We start from the raw sequence: 23,757 nt of genomic DNA, 5'->3' as shown, positions 1-23,757 counted from the left end.
GTGTAGTTTGGAGCGAAACGCTGGGTCCAATACTTCGAAACCGAAAGTAACCGAGAAATTAACTAACAGAAAAGGGGGGAAGGGGGAGAAAAGAATATGGCATTGCGATATCAAATTGACGTCTGCGTTCTAAAATGTCATACTCAAGCTTATTTTTTTCGATATTGTAGTTGGCATGTTCTACTTCTTTCGGAAGTGTGTGTGGGAAGATCTTGGATGGGGAAGATGTACGTCAAATTTAGCCGCTACCTATCCACCTACATGCCTAATCCAATCCAATCCAATCTGTGTTTACAAATGGCAGCGTGCGTGAAGTCAGCGTCTACTGAAGCGCTGGTAAAGTTAAGGTATTATCGCCTGTATCTTACTCATCTCTCTTTCATTAAGGGTTGGAACACGTATAGAATCGCACTTAGACTTTCAAGGGTCGTATGAAGGGACGATAGGGGCAAAGAATTCGCGAAATGCTTGGTACTCTTACGGGATTGCGCGTTGCGAAAGAGTCGTAAGTCATAACATGTGCCTATTACTACTTTGCAATGTTTGGCTTTCGTAAATGATTTTGCTTCATTATTTTATATCCAGCCACAGAAAGTTTCGTGCTTTGTTAAAGAAGACCCGTCGGAAACGTATCCGCCAGAAAGCTGCTCAAGAGAGAGATAGACTCAAAGGTAAGAAACCTGCTGGTACGTTACTTTTCCGGAACGTCTAGCAGAAAGACGCATGCAACCACATGCAACGAATGATATTGAGATGGCGCTGTCGTCAATTTGTGATTGTTGCGTGCTATTTATTGCGACCCCGAGCGGTATGTGAGCTTGACTTTCCGGTTGCCTTATCACTTTCTGTTCGTTTTCTTTCTGCGTACCGCACCTTCCCAAAAGTACTACTGGACGAACTTATGGCATGTTTATAAAAAGCTTTACAGGAGGCCTCCATTGCCTGCATTCCCGGCTATCGCGAGCATTTGGATGAACAGAGGCGAAGCGAAGCCCTTCAAGAGGAATACAATGAAAGAGAAAGGTACAATCATAGTCACTGTGTCTACTGATATAGGCGTCGACAGCGTAGAAGCTGTCACTTTCCCAAAACAGTATCTTACCACAGTGATGCGAAAACCAAATGCTTTCCCGTCGCAAACACTTAACTTGCTTTACTGCAGTAAGCCTCTTAACCGTATTCAACCACATTCTTGAGACTGGGGCGCCACAACACACACGTGCACACTGACTCAAAACTCTTTAACACCGTTTTCAGGAAATCGCAGCTCTCAGAAGTGCGATATTTATGAAACATTCATGACAGTACGTCCCCTGCAAACAAACGGAACACAGTTTACAACATTCCTCTATCCTGTGGTACATGCTGCCTATGTGGGACAGACGGGATGATACATTGTGGATTGGTTGTGGGAACACGCGAATGCTGTAAAAAACAAGCTACCCAACTCTGAGTTGGCAAAATGCATATCGCATTGTCGGGACTGCAACCCAGTATTTGGACAAACCAGATGCATCTGTCAAATACCTGACGCAGTCACATGCACGATTTTAGAAGCTGCAGTGCTAATGAGTATTCCAGAGTCTGCCAGCAATCTGTCTGTTATCATTCATTTGTCACCATGTAATCATCTTTCGCGGACTGCTGCTGTTATAATGTCGTCTGTGGCATGGAATTAGACATTTTTACTGGTTTTGAGTTGCTCGGTGTGTCTGTGTGTGTTCTGTTGTGCTGCCTCAGTCTCAAGGTTATGATTCCTAGAAGAAGGTTATACCAGCTGGCATGCTTGGTACATTAAAATTCTGCCCAAGTTCAGTTTCATGTTACCAGTATTCAGGAGCTTCTTTCCTTGCTTCCTTTGCAGGAAACGACAGCACCAGTTATGGCTAGCAAGAGAGGCGATTGCACAGCAAGAATTTCAGATAAGAAAAGCCGAAGACGAGGAACGAGCTCGAAAGAAGCAGGAGGTAACTAAGACACACTTCAAAAATGACTGAGGTGGTTGTACGCTCCCCGACTCATTATTTGTGCACCCACCCAGCAGATTTCAATTTTGCAAATTCTATGCGTGTCCCCCCAAAACCAGTGTTGGGTAGAGGCTGAGTTACGAGTCAATCGTAACTGTGACTAGTTACTTTTTTGAATGATCAGTTACACTGACACTAACTCCTACAGTGCTGTTAGGGCCCATGGAAGAGCTTCTGTTTATAGCACAGTATAACTGTGCATGGACAGTGTAAGTGCTAAAACAAAGTTTTTGCAGGTTGCATTTCTTCGGCTTTTTTTTTTCTCAAAAGCTAAGTGTAAGGTAACTAAGATGCCTTAACGTGGTAACTGTGGCTGTACATTTCAAACACAGTAACTGTAACTCAGTTCTGTGTACTGAATTATGGTAAATAGGAACCGTAAGTACGGGTCACGGTTCTCCGTAACCAGTATGGACAACCTTACTTGTTCTCCGTACGGTTTCTGTACGGAGACCCTTATGGCTGTTGTAAGTACTAAAAAGTAACTTGGTTACTTTTTTTTAGTAGCTTAGCCTTGACTGCCCAAAGCTATGCAAAAGCATTTTGTTATGTCAGCATAAGCAGAATGTGAACGTGTTGTATGTTTTACTTGCTTGTCTCAAAACCTGCGGCACTCTTCTGGATGAAATTTTGTACATGGCATTTACATGTAGCTCACAGTCAAATAGAAGTACAGTCTCAAAACCAGTCAACAGCTCCACACTGTCCTTGTAGGGAAAGAGAGAGTCATTGCAATTCGGGAGGGAATCAGGTTCAACCTGAATTTGTCCTAAACTGATTCGGCAGCGAATAATCTGGAGGAATCGGGTTTAACGGGACCCTAGTTATATTGTACCCACACCATTGTTCTGTGTTACATTGCTTCTGTGATTAATGTTTCATTGATAATCATCATTATCATCATCCATTGATAATTCTTGGTCTCTTTTTTTTTCTTTCTTTTTTTTGTCAGGCTATCGAAGCACTCGAGAAAGAAAATAAAAAGAAGGAAGATGAGAAAAATGAGGAGAAGAAGAAAGAGGTGACACATGCTGGGATATCCTATCTCTTGCTTTTTGAGTGCAGAGTCTTGCAGATACAGTGTTTCACAAACTGTGATTAAGTTCTCTACTGCTTTGTGAGGCCAGGCATATGATGTGCAAATAGTACATGTGTTCCCTTCTATGTTAAAATATCCATCTTTCTTTCTTTCTTTTTTTTTTTTGTATGAATGTGCTGTGTCGTACATTTTCCATGCCTACTTCTGCTCCTTAACCGTCTTGTTACGGTAAATGCATAACATATGGGCACAGCCGTACAGCATCAAAGGACACGTATCTTTTTGAAATTATGCATTCAGTTTCGTGTTTGTGCAGGAACACATAAACTGTTCTGTATCCTGCCGAAGTATGTATCTGTGCATGAGGGAAGGGGGGAACAGAAGAAGTATATCGTTACCAGCCAGCCAAAGGTGGAAGTCATCAAATGCTTTGTTACTGGGTTGATATATTTCATTGGGTTGCTCTTATATAATATTGAGACCATATAGAAAAGCACAGACTTGTCTTCCGTGGAGCCAGGAAGGGAACCAATAAGGTTTGCGCCTTTTACGAAGCAAGGAAAGATGAAGCTTAGGTGATGCATATTGAAGCAGAAGCTTCAGGTCGGAAACCATCAATATTTTGAATGCAGAATGTTATCCTTGCCGGGTGGCATACCATGACCTGAGGCTTCCACTTCAACCTACCTTCACCAGATTACTGGATTTTCCACTTTAGAAGATGCATAGTTCGATGACATAGTACTTTACTGGTGTATTGTGACTCGTGCGAGGTCATATTCTTACAGTTACCTTACCTTACCGTTTCAACCCTTGTGACAGTGCTGATAGTGTGACCCCTTATCAGTGTACCAGATATTTCTCGTTGAAACAGCCATTGAGATTCTTTGCTAAACAACTTTCCTTCTGCTTGGTCATCACCAGGAGTCACTGAAAGAAGCAATTTCTAAGTTGCCTGAGGTATGTCCTCTTCCTTATTGATGTGGTATACAAACAGGGCTCTCGAGAGGTACCTCTCTCTCTGTGTTCAGGCTGTGCTGTACCGACTTTACTCGCATAATTGACGTACTCGCGTAATTAGCGTACCCCCAAGTTGGGCACCCCGAATGTTCATGCGGTTGGTCCCTGTTTATCCAGCACCGACTGTTTCTGGCGAAAATGTTCTGATAGCGGGAAATCCATATAAGTGAAATTAAAGAGTTGACGAGTCATCAATTGGTAACAAAGCCTACGTTTTTTTCCGGGGCCATAGGAAACTTTGCGTAGGTTATATGCGTAAAATTCCTACAGATATTCAGGTCCTGTAAACCCTTACCGATAACGTTAACCTCCGACGCTGTAGCTGACAAGGGGCACGTATGGCCGAAGACATAGTCGAGAACTACTGAATGACTTTGTCTTGCTGCATCAAATAACCAGACTTCTCAATGTGCGGTACTTGGAGATTATATAGAGAGATTGCATTATATATAATGGTAAAAGAAAAATTTTCTCAAGGTTGTTACCCCCTCTTAGTGAATTGTAGGTCGCAAATTGTCTCTGCACCGGATATGTGAGGGCAGTTGATGGGTATTTTCCTCGGCGGCTTCTGCAAATCTTTTTCTGGTTCCAGGAAGTGAAGCCCAAATGAATGAAGGCACGATAAATAGCGTGGATAAACCGCGGTCGACTGTACTTTCTTTCTGCTTATTTCATGTACCATGACCAGCATCGCCGTACCTACAGCGAGCGCAGGTTTTCCCGCGTAATTAATGCACCCTTCTGCCACACTACATTTTTTATTACTATTATTTTTCAAAGGTGCGCAAATTATGCTAGTAAATCCCGGTAGTTTAAATCCACACTTGACTGGCAGAATTGCAAGCCAATGCACTGCATCATTGTCGTCTGCATGGTGTCGTCTGCTGGTATTTATGCATGGTCACAAATAGGGAAATGCAACGTGGCACAACCCACCTGCCCCTCCGAGTTATGCAGAAGCACCAGAGAGGGAGACGTGTCCATTCTATACGAAAACTGGAGCCTGTCGGTTTGGAAACAGGTGAGTACAAGGTGTAAAACTGTGATATTATAAGAAAACAGAAAGCAGTTTCATGTTTCGGTCAGTCTTAGAGTCCAAGCCTAAACGATACCTGCTTATTAATTCTTTTCTATATAGTGTTATTTCGACATAGTGTAACGTGACATAAAGTAGTCTTAATGTGCTGCAGATTTCAGTGAAATCTGGAACTGTTTCAACTGAACCTAGCAATACGTTTAGCCTAGTTGCACGAGGTGATGAAAATTACCCAGTATAGCTTTTCTTCTTCTTTTTTTCCTACCAACTGGTAGCCCACTTCCAAAATGACATTATTTGCTCTGTGCGCCCTTTGACGCAGGTGCTCTCGAAATCATCCGCGACCAGAAGTCAGCAGAACGTTGCTGCTCCGCGGCATGTACAACCATTTCAGTATTGGACAGCAGCAGCGTGACGACTACGATGGGGACTCGCATCTCGAGACTGAAGAACGAGACTTGCAGCAAGATTTTGAGGCTTTTTACTGGGACGTGCTGCCCGAATTACGTTCCGCTGGGCGTGTCATCCAGTTTAAAGTGTGCCGCAACCACGAGCCACACCTCCGCGGTAATGTCTACGTGCAGTATCGGAGGTAAGGGGAATGCAGTTTATGGCAGCGTTTTTAGCAACGTGCGTAAATGTAATGTAGCAGGGCGTCTACCAACCCGGAAAACCTGGAAGACAATGAATCCTCAGGGAATTTTGATGTGATTGGAAAAGTCATGGGATTGTCAGGGAATTTGTGAAAAAGGCAGTTGAAGTCACGGAAAATCGCAGATAAGTGGCGTCACAATGCACAATGAATCGCGAGTGGTGATGAGTGGTTGGCTGTTGAGTGGTCACAAAAGTAGGGCAGTCTTACTACTTCCTCAATAAATGATCTGTTTTATGAGGGATATGTATCAAAATGTAGCAGCAGGCACCGAGTTCCCTTTTGTTTTTGTCGGGGAATTCGCTTGAAATAGTCTGTGAAAACCTGGAAAAGTCAGGGAATTTGAAGGCTGCAGTTTAGTAGACACCCTGTGCAGGTTCATGCGCTTGTTTGACGTGTCCACGTCTGCTACGGTCTTGACAGTTCATCGTTCGTTATGAGCAAAAGTGAGCCTCCTTAAAAGTGGGCTTATTGTTCTTGCAAGTTGCCCCAGTGTCCATGGAAAATTGGTACTTGAGGCATTGAACAAAATTGGCATACATTTTTTTAGCAGTGGAAGAATATTCATGGTTTGCCTGAAAGTTAATTATGAGAGTATGCTGTCTCAGTCAGTAATGTCCGGTGCACACCTAGACCCTGTGATCTCGGGTCTTGTGTGTCTCAAAAAGGGGGGCAAAAATTTCTGGAGCTGTAGAACAGGGTAAAATCAGGTGATATCGGGTGAAAGAGCAGATACTTACGTGAGGAATTTAAAAAGAAAAGAGTGTCTCCCATTTCAGACGAACGAGAGATGCCGAGTCGCTGTGCCGAATCTGCAGTGCTTAGCGCTAGCGGATTACGTGCTTCGGGTTTTACCTGAAGTGGCAGTGAGGGAAATTGTGGGGGTAAAACAGGTTTTACTGGTTTAACAATAAAACACTACGCTGTGTGCACAACTGTGATGTTTTGCAGGGCTTCATGGAATTATAACTTTCATATTGGCATGGAATTATAACTTTCATATTGGGAAACATGGCAGTTTTTTCGGACAAATTTTTTGATAACTTTAAATGCCAAAACGATAGGACCTATAGTATGCTGATGTCAGAGTATGATGTGTATTTTGCTTTCCCCAGACCTATTGAGAAACTTGTGTGTGCATATTTGCTAGGCATGCTAAGGGTGTTTTAAACTAGAAAACCAAACCTTTATGAATTTTTCAATGCATAACTAGATATTTGCGTTTTCCGGTTTTATGTTTTTCTTTTCTTTCTGTTTTTTTTTTTCTTTTTTTCAAATTATAGGGGGCAAAAAAATTTTAATGTTTGAAGCTGTAAAACAGGGCAAAATCAGCTAATATCATACAAGATTTTCAATTTGAAATGAAGAGCAAAAGTGAGAAAGAGAACAGACAAAATGGGTGTGAGACAGCTCAGAGTGCAAAGTACTCAGCATTCTTCTCTGCAATGCCTTTTGCGATTGAGGACATACGTATAAAATGATGAACAAGGCATCAATCCACAAGCAAGCTGTAGCAACGAAGTTGATGGTGCAGTACTTTTGCATAAACTGAAAGTGAAATGAAATTCTCCAGTGCCTCTATGGCTGGCTGAATCTGCACCTTGGCGAGTTCAATTCTCACGACTCTCAGGGTTTTTCCCAGATGTGGCCAACATGCAGAACGAGGGTTCAGAGCATTCCCCCCCTCCCCCTGAGGACAACCCTAACACACAAACAACTTTATTTGAATAATGGTGCATTAGGAGTTTTATTGGCAGGGGCAAAACTCTGCCCCATTGCTGATGGTAATGTGGTGAAAACAGAAAGCTCTGGCCATAGCTAATATCAAACATGTCCTTGTAATGGTGCTCGAGTGAACCTAGTTGCTTCGTTAACAATTGCAGTAACGAGGAGGCCACAAGAGCACTGATGATGTTCAACGGTCGGTGGTACGCTGGCCGACAGATTAGTTGCGAGTTCACGCTTGTGGACCGCTGGAAATCTGCCATCTGTGGTGAGTTCTTTTTTGCACTAAATCCTCAATTCTTAAGCACTTTGGGACGTTTGGTTATACTTTACCACTGACCGACACACAGTCACCAAACATTGGATTTTTCAAATAAAAATACCGCATACAACAGACACACACAAGCTCAGTCAACAAGACACTCATGCTCAATGAACAAGGAAGCATTCTGTTGAGATAAATTATCACAAGATGACAGTTTGTGGTCTCACGATGTCGTAAGACAATTACGATCACGAGCGATGGAGCAGCAAGGGGATGTGTCCTGTTAACTAGGTTGGAGACACGACAACTATTCTGGCTTGCTCACTCCATTGGCGTACTTTGTGGGTTCTTTAGATTGAGCACTGGAAAACTTTGAATCAGAACCGAATTTGGTGTGCAGGCTTGTTCTTCAGAAACGCATGTCCAAAAGGAAAGACCTGCAACTTCCTGCACGTGTTTCGCAATCCAACGGACGAGTTCAAGTACGCGGATCGTGATGAGACACCACATCGGTACTCTGGATCGTCCTCCTACCGTGGACACGACCATAGTCACCGCTATCGACGGAGTCCTGGAAGCAGACGCAGTCCAGAGAGCAGACGGAGTCCTGGAAGCAGACGAAGTTTTGGAAGTAGGCGGAGCTCTGAGCGTCGCCACAGTCTCAAAAGAAGACGAAGTCGCGAGAGCAAGCGCGGTGGAGAGCATAGACGTTCAGAACGAAAGAGCAGTGAGTCGTCACCCAAACAGGTCTCAGAACGCAAGGAGCAACGAAGTGAGAGGGGAGGTTCAGGACGCTGGCCAAGCCCAGAGGAGAGCCGTGGTCCAATACACGATCAAACATCGGAAGAGGAATGGAGCCCCAAGCTATGCCAAAGCCAGAAACCAGAAAACGACTCGGAGGGTGGAATGAATACAGACAGGTCAGTAGTTAGGAAAACAGCCCGAGACAAATAATAGTCATCATCACCTCTAAAGCATAGCACAAAGCACGTTGATCGGTGTTATAAAATAATTTGCAGTCCCTAGTATTTTAAAATTTTCCCAATCTGTTCAAATTTATTTCTGAATTCTTTTAACATCTCTGGAAGCAAGGTTTACTTTACATCACACGTCTTGATGTAAGAGCAAGGTTGTAAAAGTAGGAAAGTGAGATGTGAGGGCAACGTGCAAAAAAAATTTCGCTTTGAGCATTCGCTTAAATTGAACCCTGTATCAGAATCATTTGAGCAGCACTCTCTTTGTCACTCTGGTGGGGTACGTTGAAGCGTGGCTACCTTTTCTTGCAGACACATTTCCGGTTCACCTGGTCAGAAGAGCTCCGGCCAGGTCGCACCCCCCACCGTACGAGAGAGGAGTAGTACTTCTGACTCAGGGTCTGACCACGGTGTTCGACATCGACACAAGCACAAGAAGCACAAGTCGCGAAAGTATTCGAAAACGAAGAAGAAGAAGAGGAAGCATCGCCACAGGTCTCGAACATTGTCGCCCGAAAGGAGAACATCCCCAGAGAAAGGAGAAGAGAATGGTGACAGCAAGAATGCCCTCATGCAAAGCTGAATACTTATTCATTACATCTGTTTCACATGTGCCAAGTGCCTTCTCATATTGTTTGCTTTCATGGGTGGGGTCTCACCAATGATTTATCCAGACCTCCTGCAACCCCCCCAAATGTTTGGCAACACCCCCTGTGGCTAGGTGTAGACAAGGGGGGTTAAAACCCTCTGAAATCGTACATTTGGTTGTGCGTTTGGGAGAGGGAAACGAGGGGGAAATCGTCTTTCCCCCATAAAACCCTTCAGAACAAGTTGCGCTGCTGCCGTGCATCCCCCTACAGGGGTGCCAGTGTTATTTCAGCTTCAGATATATGTTGGCGGTGATGCACAAAGCTGTTACAATATAACTCTGTAATGATTACACCCTCAATTTTTATTTTTTTTTGCTGCACACCCCTGTGTTTCATTCTGGACAAATTGGGTATTGTGTTTTAGGGTAAAACCTGTTTTTACCTCATACTTGCATCCTCATCACTTGGCGCCGTTGTTCCACATCTCATGTTCATCTGAAATGCGAGAAGTGCTTTTTTTTTATTTTCCACCCGAAAATCTGCTTTTCCGCCCAATATCGCTCGATTTTACCCTGTTTTACGGCTCCTCAGATAAAACCAGATTTTTAACCCTGATTTTCGAAAAACATAAAACCCGAAAACACGGGGCCCTATAGATAAACCTCTGGGTCTCGCTTTTGAGGAGGTCCGGCACAGCGATACAGTTTTGCGTGTGAAGATGCACACCATAGTTGTAGTGATGCTTCAGGCTTCGAGTCTGAAACAGAATTATGGCCACAATATGGCCACAATTAAGGCCACATAATAGGATGCAGCATCGCATAATTGGGATTCTGAGTTTTCAGGGTTAATTATTTTCCGAGAGTTCAGAGTTTTTTTGTCATCTATTTTTCCAACAGAGTTTTCATCTGACATTCGGAGGAAAAAAACGACGCACTCACAAAAAGAATGCGAATGTGAGGCGGCATTAAAAAAGGTTACTGTTGGGCAGCAGAACTTTCAGATGGTTCCAGTACTGGGAAATGGCTGAAATGACCTCAAAATGCCCTCATGTCAAGTAAAGTCACCAAATAAAGTCAGTGGCAGATCCAGGGGAGGCTACTTGGCGATCGCTCCCAAAAAAGCATTAGGTTGAACATTAGGTGTCCCCCCCACATACACACACACACACAAAGCGCTTCGATGAGCGGAGTTTTTCGGATAAATTCGAATAACTTCGAATATTAAGGGTTCAGATTTTTTCGTATCAATTCAACAGTCCGGAACTCTACGTATATTTTTTCAAATTTACAAGCAAATGAGATGAATCCGACTCTTCAGGTACATGTTGAGGGAACTAGCAAAATGGCCTCCCAGCTTTTGGAAACACATTAGGGTCGGTGTCTCCGCCATTCTGCAAGTACGTTTCACCCAGAACGTCCGTGTGCGAGGTGAAGTGTGCTTTACAGGACGCAATGAATAAAAAAAGCGGAAGGGTCAGTACAGAGCTTCTCCGTTCCCTCATCCTCATCTTGTGAGAACACCAGCAACCTCATTGTATTGTGGCTGACGAAACACAAACGGCATTTGTTTTTCAAAATGCGAAAGACAAAAATGTCAGGAGTGTTGCTCAGTATGATCGCCGCGGGCCGCGGTGTTTGCCAGAAACGGCGGTTTTTATTTGCTTCGATTGCATTGCGACAGGTGGCGCGGTATGCATAGCTGGAGGCTGTCTTCTGCTTCTGACGCGGAGACGGAGCGGCTATCTTTGCTTGTTTCGCTTTGCAGTTACCCAACTTTTTTCTTCTTCTTTATTTTACAAGGAATTTTTCTGGACTGATATATGTATTTCTGGTTGTTTTCCGTTTCTTCTTTCTCTCTCTCTCTCTCTCTTTAGTGTGGGTCTGGGAACAGAAACTGCGCGTAAACTGGTGGATCCAGTACAACCACAACATCAGCGACTCCGAGAGTACGCAGAACATGATTTAGAAATAGTACGAGGACGTGCTGAAAAGTTCTCGGCCCGACCTACTTCCAGGTATACGAACGCGATCTCGTCATCGTAGACACGAAGAGCGAGATGATGAAGATGAGAGATTCTAGGTTTACTGTAGCTTGCTGTGCTGGTTGGGAGGCTTTGAAAAAGAGAGAAAAAAAACAAAGTGCGTGAAGCTATGGAAAGGCGTTCTTCTTTTACAGGACAATGCAGCGGCTCACAAGGTAGGCACGACAATGCAAGTTCTGAAGGGCTTGCGATTTGAATGCATTGAACATCCTCCGTACTCTCCGGATCATGCCCTATCCGACTATTTTTTTTGTTTCCAAACCTGAAAAAAACGTTTGGCAGGAAAGAGATTCTCGAGGGACTCGGAGGTGATAGACCAGCCGAAAGCGTATTTCGAGAAGCAAACATAGGATTTTTTTTCCAAGGGTTAAAGCAGCTTCAGGAACGATGTGCCAAGTGCGTTGAACTTCGCGGTGAACATGTCGAATTGTAATAAAGGTTTATGACTCGAGGTCGCGTTCTTCCTTGTCAGACGGAAAACTTTTCAGCACCCCCTCGTACTTGCAAAAGAGTTTTAACGGGCAACACTGATGTTCATGTGTCCAGCTCAAGCATTTTTTCCTGCATGGTTTTGGTTTCCAAGACCCGTGCCACCGCCTCGTTCGACCCAGTGTTACGCGCATGCATTGAGTTTCGCCGCCGCATTTGACGGGCAACGCGAAGTTGGCGTCTACTTCGGCATAGTGTTGGCCGCAATATTCAGTTTTGATTTTCTACAAAGCTATGTGCGCAATCTGGACGAAAATTGCGCCTGTGCTGTACTTACGGTCGCATCCAGGAAACAGATACCGTTGTGTTCGGCGTCGATCGACAATCTACTCAGCTTATTTTTTTCGTCGGAAAAGAGCGTACATAAAACGAATCGACTTCCACCTAAGAAACGTCATCATGACGTTGGTAGACAGACTGAAACCGAAACAAATGGGAAGGGGAGGGGTGGGTTCCACGAATGGGTACTTGTTCGCTGCCTCCTATTGAATGAAAAGTAGGAACGAAGGTCGAGTCCCCTTTAGGGACCATCGTAATCCCCTCAAGACCGTGGCTTTCGGGCGCGACATTGTTCGCCCCCTAGCTTTGAGAATAGACTCTACCAAATTGGTGGCGCTGTCAAACACTATGACGTCATCTGTTTACAAACAGGGAGAGGTCTATTAGCCCAGAGGTGGAACTATCCCTTTAAGGCAGCTGGAGTTTTCGTGTAATTTTTAATTTCGTACACTGGATTTGTTTATTGAGACTTGGTTTCAATATTGTAATGATTTCTGCATAATTACGATAACTGCACAGTCTTCAATGATGATTGAAACCAGTGGACTAGGAACATGCGCGTGGCGCCATCAAGCGTGTGACGTGTCAACTTCCTAAAGAGCATTACATCCAATGCACCCTGACAGGTTGACACATTGCACGACAGGTAGCGCCAGGCGCATGTTCAATGACCATTGAAGACTGCGGTGAACGAAAGAAAAGGGGAATCCCGATACGCAGTTGAACTGCACGTTGTTTGTAAACACTAGAGAGCCTTCGCGTACGTTCCTGGTTCTGCGCACGTGCAAATAAACCGTAGAGAGCTTTGCGCAGTGCGCTGAACCACCACGTTATCCTTTACGTACGCAAGGGCGACAGCGTACGATGCACTAAAGCTCACTAATAGATTGTTTTAGTTGTAGCGTACGCAACGAAGTAGCGTCTTCACGCGCGGTGCGTAAAGTCACGTCACGCGCATGCGGTGTGTGCACCCGCTATTTCCTTGCATACGCAAAGCGGTTGCCCGTATCCCGTATTGTGCTTCATCAGTGCCTCGAGCACATCATGTGGACATTAATATCGCAATCGCAATGTACTTCCTAAAGTAAATAATTAAAAAGTTCATTAAAATATCTGCGTCAATTAGTCCCCTAACTGAGAAAAAAATACGGTTTCCTAACAGCGGCCCCGTCGAGCAATCCAATGACAAAAGCAAAAGCGTCCTACGGCAACATTGCATATCCAATTCAGGTTACAACACACATTTTAACATTTGGCCGTTATGAGACATCTTCGGCCGTAATGAGAATACCTTCGGGCTTATTAAGACTTTGGCCGTAATGAGACACTTGGGGATTAAAGGATTATCGGCCGTATTGAGACTTTCGGCCGTATTGAGACATCGGCCGTAATGAGATACAATCCCCTTTTTTATGAAAATTAGTTGCAGATAAAAAGAAACACCCTGTATTTTGTGCCAATGTATTGCGTGCTGGTCACCAACATAACAGGCTTGATGACCGAGATGATAATGGGAACGAGAAAAAAATGATCTGCCGTTTTCTTTTCTTTTTTTTTTTAGTCGTTTGTTATAGTAGTTTGCTTTACTGGGAACTTCAGATTTTTGTGCGTTGCCTTGCCTTTCTAATTTATGAGAACGTTCACCGTTGATACACTACAAAACACAACCACATTGGTTAAATTTTCGCACAGTAGTTGAAATAGGAGCAAAAATAGTAGTAAGAATCGAAGTATCAGCAATTTCACCGTGCTTACAATCAGGTATATTCCCCCATCCCTCTAATGCCCCCAAAAATCTTACAACCCCCTCCACAAAAAATAATAAAATAGAAATTCCCGCCAGAAAGGCCAGAAATGCAGCAAATATGGGTGTCCCCCCCTCCCCCCCAAACACACACACTTCCTCTTAGAAATGAACTTCACCATGAAGGAACTACACACGGGGGCTGAACTCGGTGGGGCGTACGCCATTTCTGTGGCATGATGCAGTTCATAATTGCCACAAGAATGGCGTTCGCCTCCGTTTTCCTCAAATCTAGGGAGAGAACGTTGTCATTCGGGATGATAGTCGGCTAGGAGAGTTCTATATGTTGAAACTCTGTTCTTCTCTCTCTCTCTCTCTCTCTCTCTCTCTCTCTCTCTCTCTCTCTCTCGTTTTTAGTGTACGGGACGCTCTCTCCCCCGAGACGAAAATCCTAGGAATATTCCCGCTCACAATCACGATATAATGCCACAACTAATCAACGTCCGCATATGTTACCGTGTGGGGGAGGGGGGATTTCTTTCGTGTTCGAATTCCTTTGCCCTGCCGTTAGAGTTTCCGTTTCGGAAACACCAATTTCCGGCCATCGCATACTCACCTCGTTACGAATTCACCTCCTCGCAGACCCAACCCCCCCACGCTTTCCAGAGAAGAGCACCCATCACCTCTTGCCAGGAAAGAACAAAAGAAGAAGACGGAAAAGAAAGTAAAGCAGAAGACACAAGCGCGCAGCACAAAAAAAAAAAAAAAAAAAAAAAAAAAAACCGTCGCGATTGAGGAATACCGCAACGATGAGTCGAGCTCCTTTTTTTTTTCTTATAATTGCCGCATTTTTCTTTTGCAACCAGACGAAAGACACGCTGGCATGCTCTTGAGCGAGCTCGCGTTTATAAGGACGAAAGTAAAGCGAAAACGGCACAGTGAGGCAAAAAAGTACGTGGGTGAAAAAGAAAGCCGCGGTGCATGACAGTTTTGACTTGAAGAAATAAATAACAAACGGGACAGAGAAAGTGAAAGTAAATGAAAAAGAAAACAAAACAGGAAAGCAGTGCGCACGGCACATTTTGACACAAGGTTTATCTGGACGACCGGAAGGTTGAGAATCGAGCTGACGGTGTCTGTTTCGGGAAATATGACACGGCTGAATGTGTCTTTAACAGGGTTGGAAGATGGGTCAGATTGCGCGCGTACGACGCGGACGACGTTACGTTTTAAGTTACTGTTTCTTTCTTTCTTTTCTTTTTTCTTTTTTGTCAGAGTATGTGACGCCAAACACAGGTTTGTGATGACCAAACAGTATGATCAAACAATCCAAACCCGTCAGACTTTTGGGCTTTGGCAAAAGAGGCGCGTAAACCTTGACTGCAATGCCCACTCGCGTAAATCATCTAGAATGTTCTGCTTTCTGATTAAATATTGCAGAATCTCGGCGAATATTACAAAGCATTTATTTTAGAAAATAGTACAGCAGTTCTGTCTTCTGTGGTGGGTTTGCTTCACGCACGAAAAGATATCATGGTGTTATTTTGTATTGACCCGGACTTTGCCACTCCGCTGGCAGCCGCTCACGTACCGAATTTTCTTCTGGCAGCTCACACAATCAACTTGTGTCATCAAAGTGCACAGCGGCGCGCTTTGTCTTGCAGATGGTGACCGCGCCTAGTACCGCGACCATCCAAAATCCAAACGTGTGAATGAAGCAGATGCACAGGAGAAAGCAGCATCACAAACACCGTCGGATATTGACCCATGACCGCCACGCGCGCCTCTGACTGAAGCTAACGGATGTGACGTACCTTGTCTGTCGCGCGTGCTAACCAATCGTTGTTGTGGAATTTCTTCGCAGACGAACGACAGCCGCGCCGCCGCTGAGGAGGAGCACCAAACCGGTTGCAAAAGGAAAGCAGACACCGACAGGACTCGTGGTGTGTACGGAGTATTTAGCACTGAACTGACACCGAGTGCACGTCGTTGGAATGCCTATTTGTTGATTTGGATGTGCACTCGACGTTCGCGATAGTATTCACATAGTCATGACTACTGCGTGCGGATTATTATTTGTGCTCCTGCTGTGCGCCGCATCGCTGGTTCGCTCGGATGCTCGGTTGAATGGGAAGGTAGATCTGACATCGTGCTCGGAAGTCCGGGAGCTCTTCTCTACAAACCTGCGTGGTGATGAGGTGTCCACGGACCTTGTGCCCGAATCAAAGATATCAGGTGAGACGGGACTCAGTTCTGCTTCATACGCACCTCGTATCTTTGACTTCAGTTTTCCTTCTTTTTTTTTAATGAATTAATGTCTGAGTGTCGGGTGACTCCTACGCTGACTTGTGACTCTCATTTGTTTGGTCCTGGTACTGCCAGGGACACGGAGATGGGATAGGTGAAAGTGTTTCAGCAATTTTGAATGAAGGTTGGTAGTGTCACATCGGTGGCAGTCTTTGCGGAGGTAGTTCGGAGGACTTTTCTGGCGCAGCGCACCGTGAGCCAGTGCCAAGTTTCTCGGCTGCCTATAAAAAAATTGATCTAAAAAAAAGGACAGTGGTGTTGTATGGGTGAACGCGCTGTTCCAATGACATTGCTGGTGGACCAGGGGATGCTGCTGTTTATCCTTAAACGTCTGTGTAGCGTGCTGTGAACTCAACGCTGTGATCACTATACTGATACAAATGGGTAACATCTCCTTGATTTAAGATCACGTGGTGCTGTTTAGATTAGTTTGTTCGTTTATGTTTACGGGAAAAGAAACTTGTGGAGTTGTCAGTTCCGATGGAATCAGACAGAACACTCGAGAGTCCAACCACTTATTTTTCATGAAAATCCGGCTCATTGAAGGACGACGGAGTAGTTTTTAAGATAGCAGACGACACTGAAAACGTCACGCAGATGTAATCGCAGCAACCCACGTAGTGTTTACCTTTCTTTCACGTTCCAAGTTTTCATCAAATGGAGGATGTTTTGTGCTCTCATTTCGGTAGGATCGCACTTCCCCTCTGTCCCCGTAAATGACATAATGTGTTATTATGTCAGCACGCTAACTGTCTCCTAACACCGACGAAGGAATGGCCAATGTTTCGACGGAGACGTTACAAGTCTTCGAAGTCGACTCCAAAATTGATGTATGAGGGCACCTTTTCATCAATGCTGCTCTTTGGCGTACGAAAACAGTTACATGTTTATAGATGCGATTGTTTGTATGAGGACAATGAGCCCACTCAGAGATCGGACAATGTGAATCTCCGTTGTTCAAAGCATAATTAACTTTTAATTATGCTTATAATTACTTATAATTAATATTTATGATTATATAATTATAAATACTAATTAATATTTATAATTGATTAAAAGTTAATTATGCTTTGAACAACGGAGATTCACATGGCCTGATCTCTGAGTGAGCTCATTGTCCACGAAGTATTCCTTTAAAAAGATCGTGTGTATAAACATGTAGCTGCTTTCGTACGCTAAAAAGCAGCATTTCTATAACTGGAACCATATAATATATTCATTTCTATAACTGGAACCATATAATATATTCACTTCTATAACTGGAACCATATAATATATTCATTTCTATAACTGGAACCATATACATGTATATTCATAGCTCCTCCTTGCCAATCAGGTGAATCTGTTGCATGTGCCAATTCTGAAGGCCGCGCACATGGTGTTACCGAGCAACACTTCTACGAAATGTTTTTAAACTATTCGACGTATGTATAGTCACGTGCGCCTAGAAACACTTGGCCGTGAATATGTATTAGGTTTCGAAACATTGCATGCACTGTGCCGAGCCATCCACCATGTCGATATCGGTTTGCGCGAACCCGCTCGGTGGATCTGATGGCACGTGGTGGACCTTGCAGCTCTGTGGATACAGACTTGGATGGGCGGATAGATGACATGGCTTATCTGACATATTTACGCAGAAACATTCGCCCGCTGGAACTGCGGACACACGAGCGTACTGCTATTGCGCCACGCAAACACCTTCATATATGTCCATAACACTTTCATGTTCTCGTCATTACCAGATCCTTGTTCGACCCACGATTGGATGATCCCTTTATCCTTGTTGAGATGCTCGGTCCAGATCCTGTTGGCCTCCATCTTGACGATCGTCTCGAAGGTGGAAACATGTCGGGCAGCGATATTACATACCTGTATTTTTTTTCTTTTCTAGTGCAATCGGCGTATCTGTATCCGTTATGATCGCCGTATCGGATTGCAGCGGCAAGTGAATTTGGTTGACCGACGTGTTGTCTCTTACGAGCGTGATCTTAGATTTAGAACGAAAAATGTGCATAGTGAGTCGAACGCCCTTCTTGTGATTTCCCAAGCGGCACAACATCTTGACCAGATATTGGACCAATATTGGCAATGTCGGCCCAGTATTGCCAATATTGGTCCAATATTGTGCTGCTTGGGTTGATAATTGGGCGCGTAGCTCCGTGACGCTTTCTCAACGGCAGTCCTCAGGTGCGTTCTTTGAGGCCCTTCGTGGAAAGCCACATGGCAAATACTATAAAATACTATACATACTATGTACTATAAATTACTATACATACTATTCTCTCATTGGTTAGGCTACTACATGGGGGTGTAGTGAAACGGGTCACCCTCACCTATGTACGTACATATTTGGTTTTTGCGCAGCTGTATTAAATTGGGCAAAAGAAGAACGCGAAGTCATTAGTTTCAACGTAGTGAGGACTTGCTAGCAGTCTTGGAGGATTTGGGAAAACGTGGAGGAAACCCGGATGGGCAAACCCAGAGTAACGGATAAATAAGCAGAGAGAAGAAAAAAAAAAACAAAGAAAAAACAGTCGGCTAATCACACGCCTTAACGACTGCCTCCTCAGAAAAATCCTGGATCGCCCCCTGGCGATAGCTATTGTAACGCTTAAATGTCTTTAGATACCTGCAGCTTATCCTTAATTATTAACATCATGACCTCGTAGTATGCGTGTACCGGGAGCTGGTTTCTATCTCGTTCCAAACTATATAGGCTGTCGAATAATGTACACAAATATGGGTTAGTTTCGGGAGTCTGGAAACGGTTATGAATGAACCCGTGTCAGAATCACTAATATTAGAAACCACGACGAGCGTTTGAAGCCCACGTGACCAACCCTGCGTTTGATCCGCATAACCTCATTCAAAGTCAACATTTGAGGCTCGCCCGAACCCTTTCGATAAATAAACGTTTTCGCAGCACACCCCTTTTTAACCAACACGTGCCACACACAAATTGTTCGCTGGAACAGATGCGACTACAACGGCAAACTCTACTCCGTACACTAAAGCGGAGCAGACGAACTTTCCAGCTGTGTCGTCTGCCAATTCTGTGAAAGCAGACGACATCGTCTGTGGTGGCGTTCGCGTTTTGTGGTACAGGTTCACCACGATCATACTTCGAACACATATTTCGATATCGAGTTACTGACGGACATAATTTTTATCCTTTGATTTCCGGTTTCGCTCGAGTCTCGTTGTCTCTATTCACTCGATAGGTGGCGTTGACCCAGATAATGTCTGCGGTCACCATCTGTTCGGCCACCTGCGGTAAAATTAGGCGCACCTGTTTGTGTTGAATCAAACTTAATGGTCGCATGGCGATTATGTTGCTCGCGGACGGCGGCATTAGAGGGAATTGGGTGTCAGTATTGATTACTGGGTATTCGTGGCTGAGAAAAGCAATGCGTTGTTCAGTTTATTGCGATTCAGTTCAATTCATACGGACAAGGTTGCTTCTTTATTTTTTTTTTTAGTTGCTCCAACATTGTTAGTATAACCTTCTTTGAAGACGAGACTGGGAGTGGACCCGGGTTCGCATCTCGGCATCGGCTGTGTGCTGACTCAACGTTTTCCCTGCATTCTCATCAGACGCCCTTATGCAGATGTGTGCAAAAGAAACAACGCGAAATAACTAACCTCACACTTCTTTTGTTTTAGTTTGCCTCAGCTAATTTGCATCTCAGCATGCATCGTCGCATTCCTAATGAATTTATTTACCGCTTGCTTGTAACGCCACCTGTGCGTTTAAAGCTTACATGAACTTTTTTTTACATCTTTGGGGTGTAAATCTCGTGTCTCATAGAAAACGCCTTTCCTACACCAAGTTGTACATCAAGTTGTACACCAAGTTTTACACTATGCAGAATGGTGTCTTGTAAAACAGTCTTCAAAATGGTGTATTCGACACAGAGCACCATTATTGGACGTATTCTGCAGAAAACACCGTTTCAGGAGGGTGTATTCAGTTTAAAACACCATTCAATTTAAACACCATTTTCAGCTCTGTTATTATACCTTTCAGTTGAGCCCGCGGAATAAAAATGAGGGAGTTTATTTACAAAAAAAAATATCTCCTTTACACTCTGGAAGGTGAAAAAGATAAAATGAAGTAAAAACTGTCCAAGAAACACATTCGTAATACATTACGATATAGAAATATTGGTATGTACTTGGAATATATTTGCCTTCTGTCACACTGGAGTTTCACGTGGAAGGCGCTGTTTTTCACCTGCCCTTTCTCTTTCGTCATTAAAAGCGAGTTTGGCATATAATTATAGGAACATCAGATAAGCATCGCGTCTTCGTTGGTGCGAAATGCAGATTGTCGCGAAAGAAGGCAATTAAACATTCTTTTATCTTGCTCGCCGTCTCTGATGAAAAAAAGAACAAAAGAAAACTGGTGATGAAGGAGACGCTCTGATGGGTTTCGGACAGTCCGATATCGTCAATTATCACGCTCGCTTCATCGGTTCTTGCATGGACCGGTCGCTGTCAATAATGTCTCTTATTAAGTAAGCTGTGTTCTTCATTTGCGGCCTGTTATCGAAATGTTGATAAGGAGCGTAAAGACACTTTGTAAATACGCGACACTTTGAGGTTTTCTGAAAGACCGTTTGCTACGAAAGTTATTTTTTTGTGTCATTAGCATTTAGATTAGATTGGATGAGAAAATATAAGAACGCGTGTCGTGTGTGTGTGTGTGGGGGGGGGGGGGGGGCTTCACAATGTAATATGACGAAAGATACAGTTTTCACTTCCCTATTTGCGCTATGACTTTTTGCGACAATTAACGTAAGTTGCGTACGTGTCAGAAAAAGCCGTACGCCCCCTGTTTTCAACAAATCAACGCCTTGTTTAAAATTGTAGTCTGGGAAAATTTACATTGAATAAAAAAAACGACTTAGAAAAGATGTCCACGCGGCAGTCCTCAAATGCAGGCTAAGGGACAAAAGGTGACGAGGTCAGGACCTTTTAAAAAGGCGCTAGAAGAAAAAAAATTCACAGAGAACAGCCTAAGCAAATACCACGACATAGTTACGGGAGTAGGCAACTATGACTAGATGTTTTATTCAATAGTGTCTGGACAAACAATTGCAAAACAGGACTTCGGGGGCGAGCGCTTTAGAAAAGTCCGCTGGGTACAAACACACGTGCTGCATAAGCAAACTATGCATTGTGAAAAGCGAAGGTACGCATACTATTGACAGTTGAACCAACAAGTTGAAATTCAACCAAGCTCAGTAGTAAGAATAAAAATTAGTAAGAAGCAAAATCAATCAATCAAGAAGAACATTAACAGCTAGACAAGCAAGTCCGGAATCAATCGAATAAGAAATATTGATAATCAAAGAAATAGTCGAAATCAATCAATCAATCAATCAATCAATCAATCAAATTAGGAATCTTGTAAGTAGAAATAGTAAAAATCGAATCAACCAATCAATCAATTAAGAAAGCATTAAGGCTCGATCAGTAAGGAATAGTAAGGATCAAAACGTAAGAACACAAAACATCACACAGATAAAAAATAAATAAAAAATACGATGTTCAATTTCATCTTTTTTTTCTTCCACCAGACCAGATGAAACCAGAAGATACAATGCTCCCACATGGAGCCTTCAAATCGATTCTTTCGCGTCACAAAAAAACAGGATCTCGTCCGATTGTGGCGAATCAAAGGAGACGTCGCTCGCTAAATGCGGACGGCCGGGAATATGTCGCGTTGTCAAATCCCGTCTCTGTGGTGCAGACATCCCGAGCTTTTCGTAACGTGTCTTACATTGAGTCCAGTGGTCGCGAGTTGTCAAAACTGATCAGCTTTTATGTCGGCAAAATTTGTCAATTCGCGACAAAACAAAGCGCAAAAAGACAAACCCGCTTACGTTTGTCTTTCATCCTCTCTTCTGACGTTTTTTGGGTTTACGAGCGCAGTTTCGAATCTATTTGAACATGTCGCTTCGAAATTCGAATATGGAATTTCACATTCTATTCGGAATACGAATCGAATAACAAAGTATTCGCTTCGACATTTGAAACATTCAAAGAAGCATTCAAGCCTGCTAACCAAACGGAGGAAACACTCAACGAAAAAATAAATAAATAAATAAATAAATAAATAAAGACAGAGAAAGGAGAGAGAGAGAGAGAAAGAAGGCACGTATTTCGGTGGTTGAGGCAGGGCCCCGCTGAGGCAGTCTCGAGTGTGATGACACGTACCGTTTAATGGGGCATCCGGTTACAGTAGTGCCGGGACCCCGCTGAGACTGTCGCGGTGACGCGAAAACGTACAAGGACCCGTGTCATCGGCTTTCCCATCATCACACAAAAGAACCAACGTACCCAAAAAAAGAAAAAGAATGACCCGTATGTGATCTGAAGCTTGGAGTAAAATCTCTGTCACACGGGAAATAAAACATGGGCACTACAGTGAAAGTTTTTTTTTTTTTTCTCGCGGAATGAAAGGTTTCGTTACCTTGAGAGCAATATTTATTTATTTATTTACTCCTCAAGGCCCGAAGGCATTACAGAGGGGAGTGGGTTATTACACACAAACACAATATACAAAGATAATAAATACAGGTCAGAATAAGCACAACAGTACAGAAAATACAAAAGCAATTAGATGAATAACACTAAAATAAGTCACATAAGTCACAATGAACAACATAAATAACAAAAAGTAACATTGCTATGCAGTACACCATAAATATAAAAGGAACATGTATGAAATATATTTAAAAATTACATATAAAATATATTCTATTATATATTCTATCTATATTCTATGTATATACTATATAAAATATATTTAAAAAATTATATATAAAATATGTTCTTCCTATTCAGTCGCATTTTAAAAGGAAATGAATATATAGACGGAATTCAATAACAAAAATTTCTGTTTCTATCCATCCCTCTGCCGCAGACGCAGTTCAATATCCCCTTTATCGACAGCCTTCGTTGCAAGCAAAAGGGCACGGACTTAACGCGTAGATGTCAAGGTCATCGACGCCTTGCCCTTGATGCGCGTAGCGAGGCCATCCCTTCATTCATTGGCAACGGGTATTTAAAAAGAGGAACAATACCCGTTACCGAATTAGCCGGTCTGAGAACGGTTCTCAAGGTCTATATTCTCGTTTCGCGTATGGCACACTATCAATTTATAGCGCTTGCACATTACCATGATGGCCAGAATAGATCTGGCCGACACGCCCAGGAATCCAAGCAAGCGGGAACATGTAGCGTCGCTAGAAACCGTGCGTTCAATGCAAATTGTGGGATCTCTTCTGTGATTTCGCTCCTGTCATTGGAATGGCTACGGCTTTGGCTCTGAGATTTTGTCGTCTGCTCTCGTTGCGCTTTCTAGAAACAGAACCACACCGCATAACACAGAATGCAGGATCTTTCCTCTGATTTCGCTCCTGTCATGTGTTTGAATGGGAATGGCTACGGCTTTGGCTTTGGATTTTGTCGCCTGCTATCGTCGCGCCTTCTAGAAACAGAACCATACCGCATGACATATTCACTTGCTCAAGATCTGTCCTCTGATTCTCAGAT

At 43.5% G+C, this 23,757-nt stretch overlaps 2 protein-coding genes across 2 annotated transcripts in view; both read left to right on the top strand.

Annotated features, from left to right (window-relative positions):
• Positions 1-362: 362 nt before the first annotated feature.
• Positions 363-9,352, top strand: LOC135366693 (U2 small nuclear ribonucleoprotein auxiliary factor 35 kDa subunit-related protein 2-like). The gene is made up of 11 exons (XM_064599511.1): positions 363-505; positions 586-671; positions 921-1,023; positions 1,865-1,967; positions 2,980-3,048; positions 3,991-4,026; positions 4,998-5,107; positions 5,445-5,714; positions 7,658-7,767; positions 8,165-8,684; positions 9,051-9,352. Exons 1-11 carry the CDS (start codon positions 465-467, stop codon positions 9,319-9,321), a joined length of 1,719 nt encoding a protein of 572 aa, XP_064455581.1. The 5' UTR covers positions 363-464; the 3' UTR covers positions 9,322-9,352.
• A 6,431-nt stretch (positions 9,353-15,783) lies between these two features.
• Positions 15,784-23,757, top strand: part of LOC135366689 (glypican-5-like) — an 82,307-nt gene continuing 74,333 nt past the window's right edge. The window contains exon 1 of the mRNA XM_064599507.1: positions 15,784-16,119. Within this exon, the coding sequence (XP_064455577.1) occupies positions 15,936-16,119 (184 nt within the window). The 5' untranslated portion in view covers positions 15,784-15,935. The remainder of the gene's footprint in view (positions 16,120-23,757) is intronic.

Source organism: Ornithodoros turicata, chromosome 8 (assembly GCF_037126465.1).
Source record: "Ornithodoros turicata isolate Travis chromosome 8, ASM3712646v1, whole genome shotgun sequence".
Taxonomy (NCBI): domain Eukaryota; kingdom Metazoa; phylum Arthropoda; class Arachnida; order Ixodida; family Argasidae; genus Ornithodoros; species Ornithodoros turicata.
This window is presented reverse-complemented; position numbering and strand designations above follow the sequence as displayed.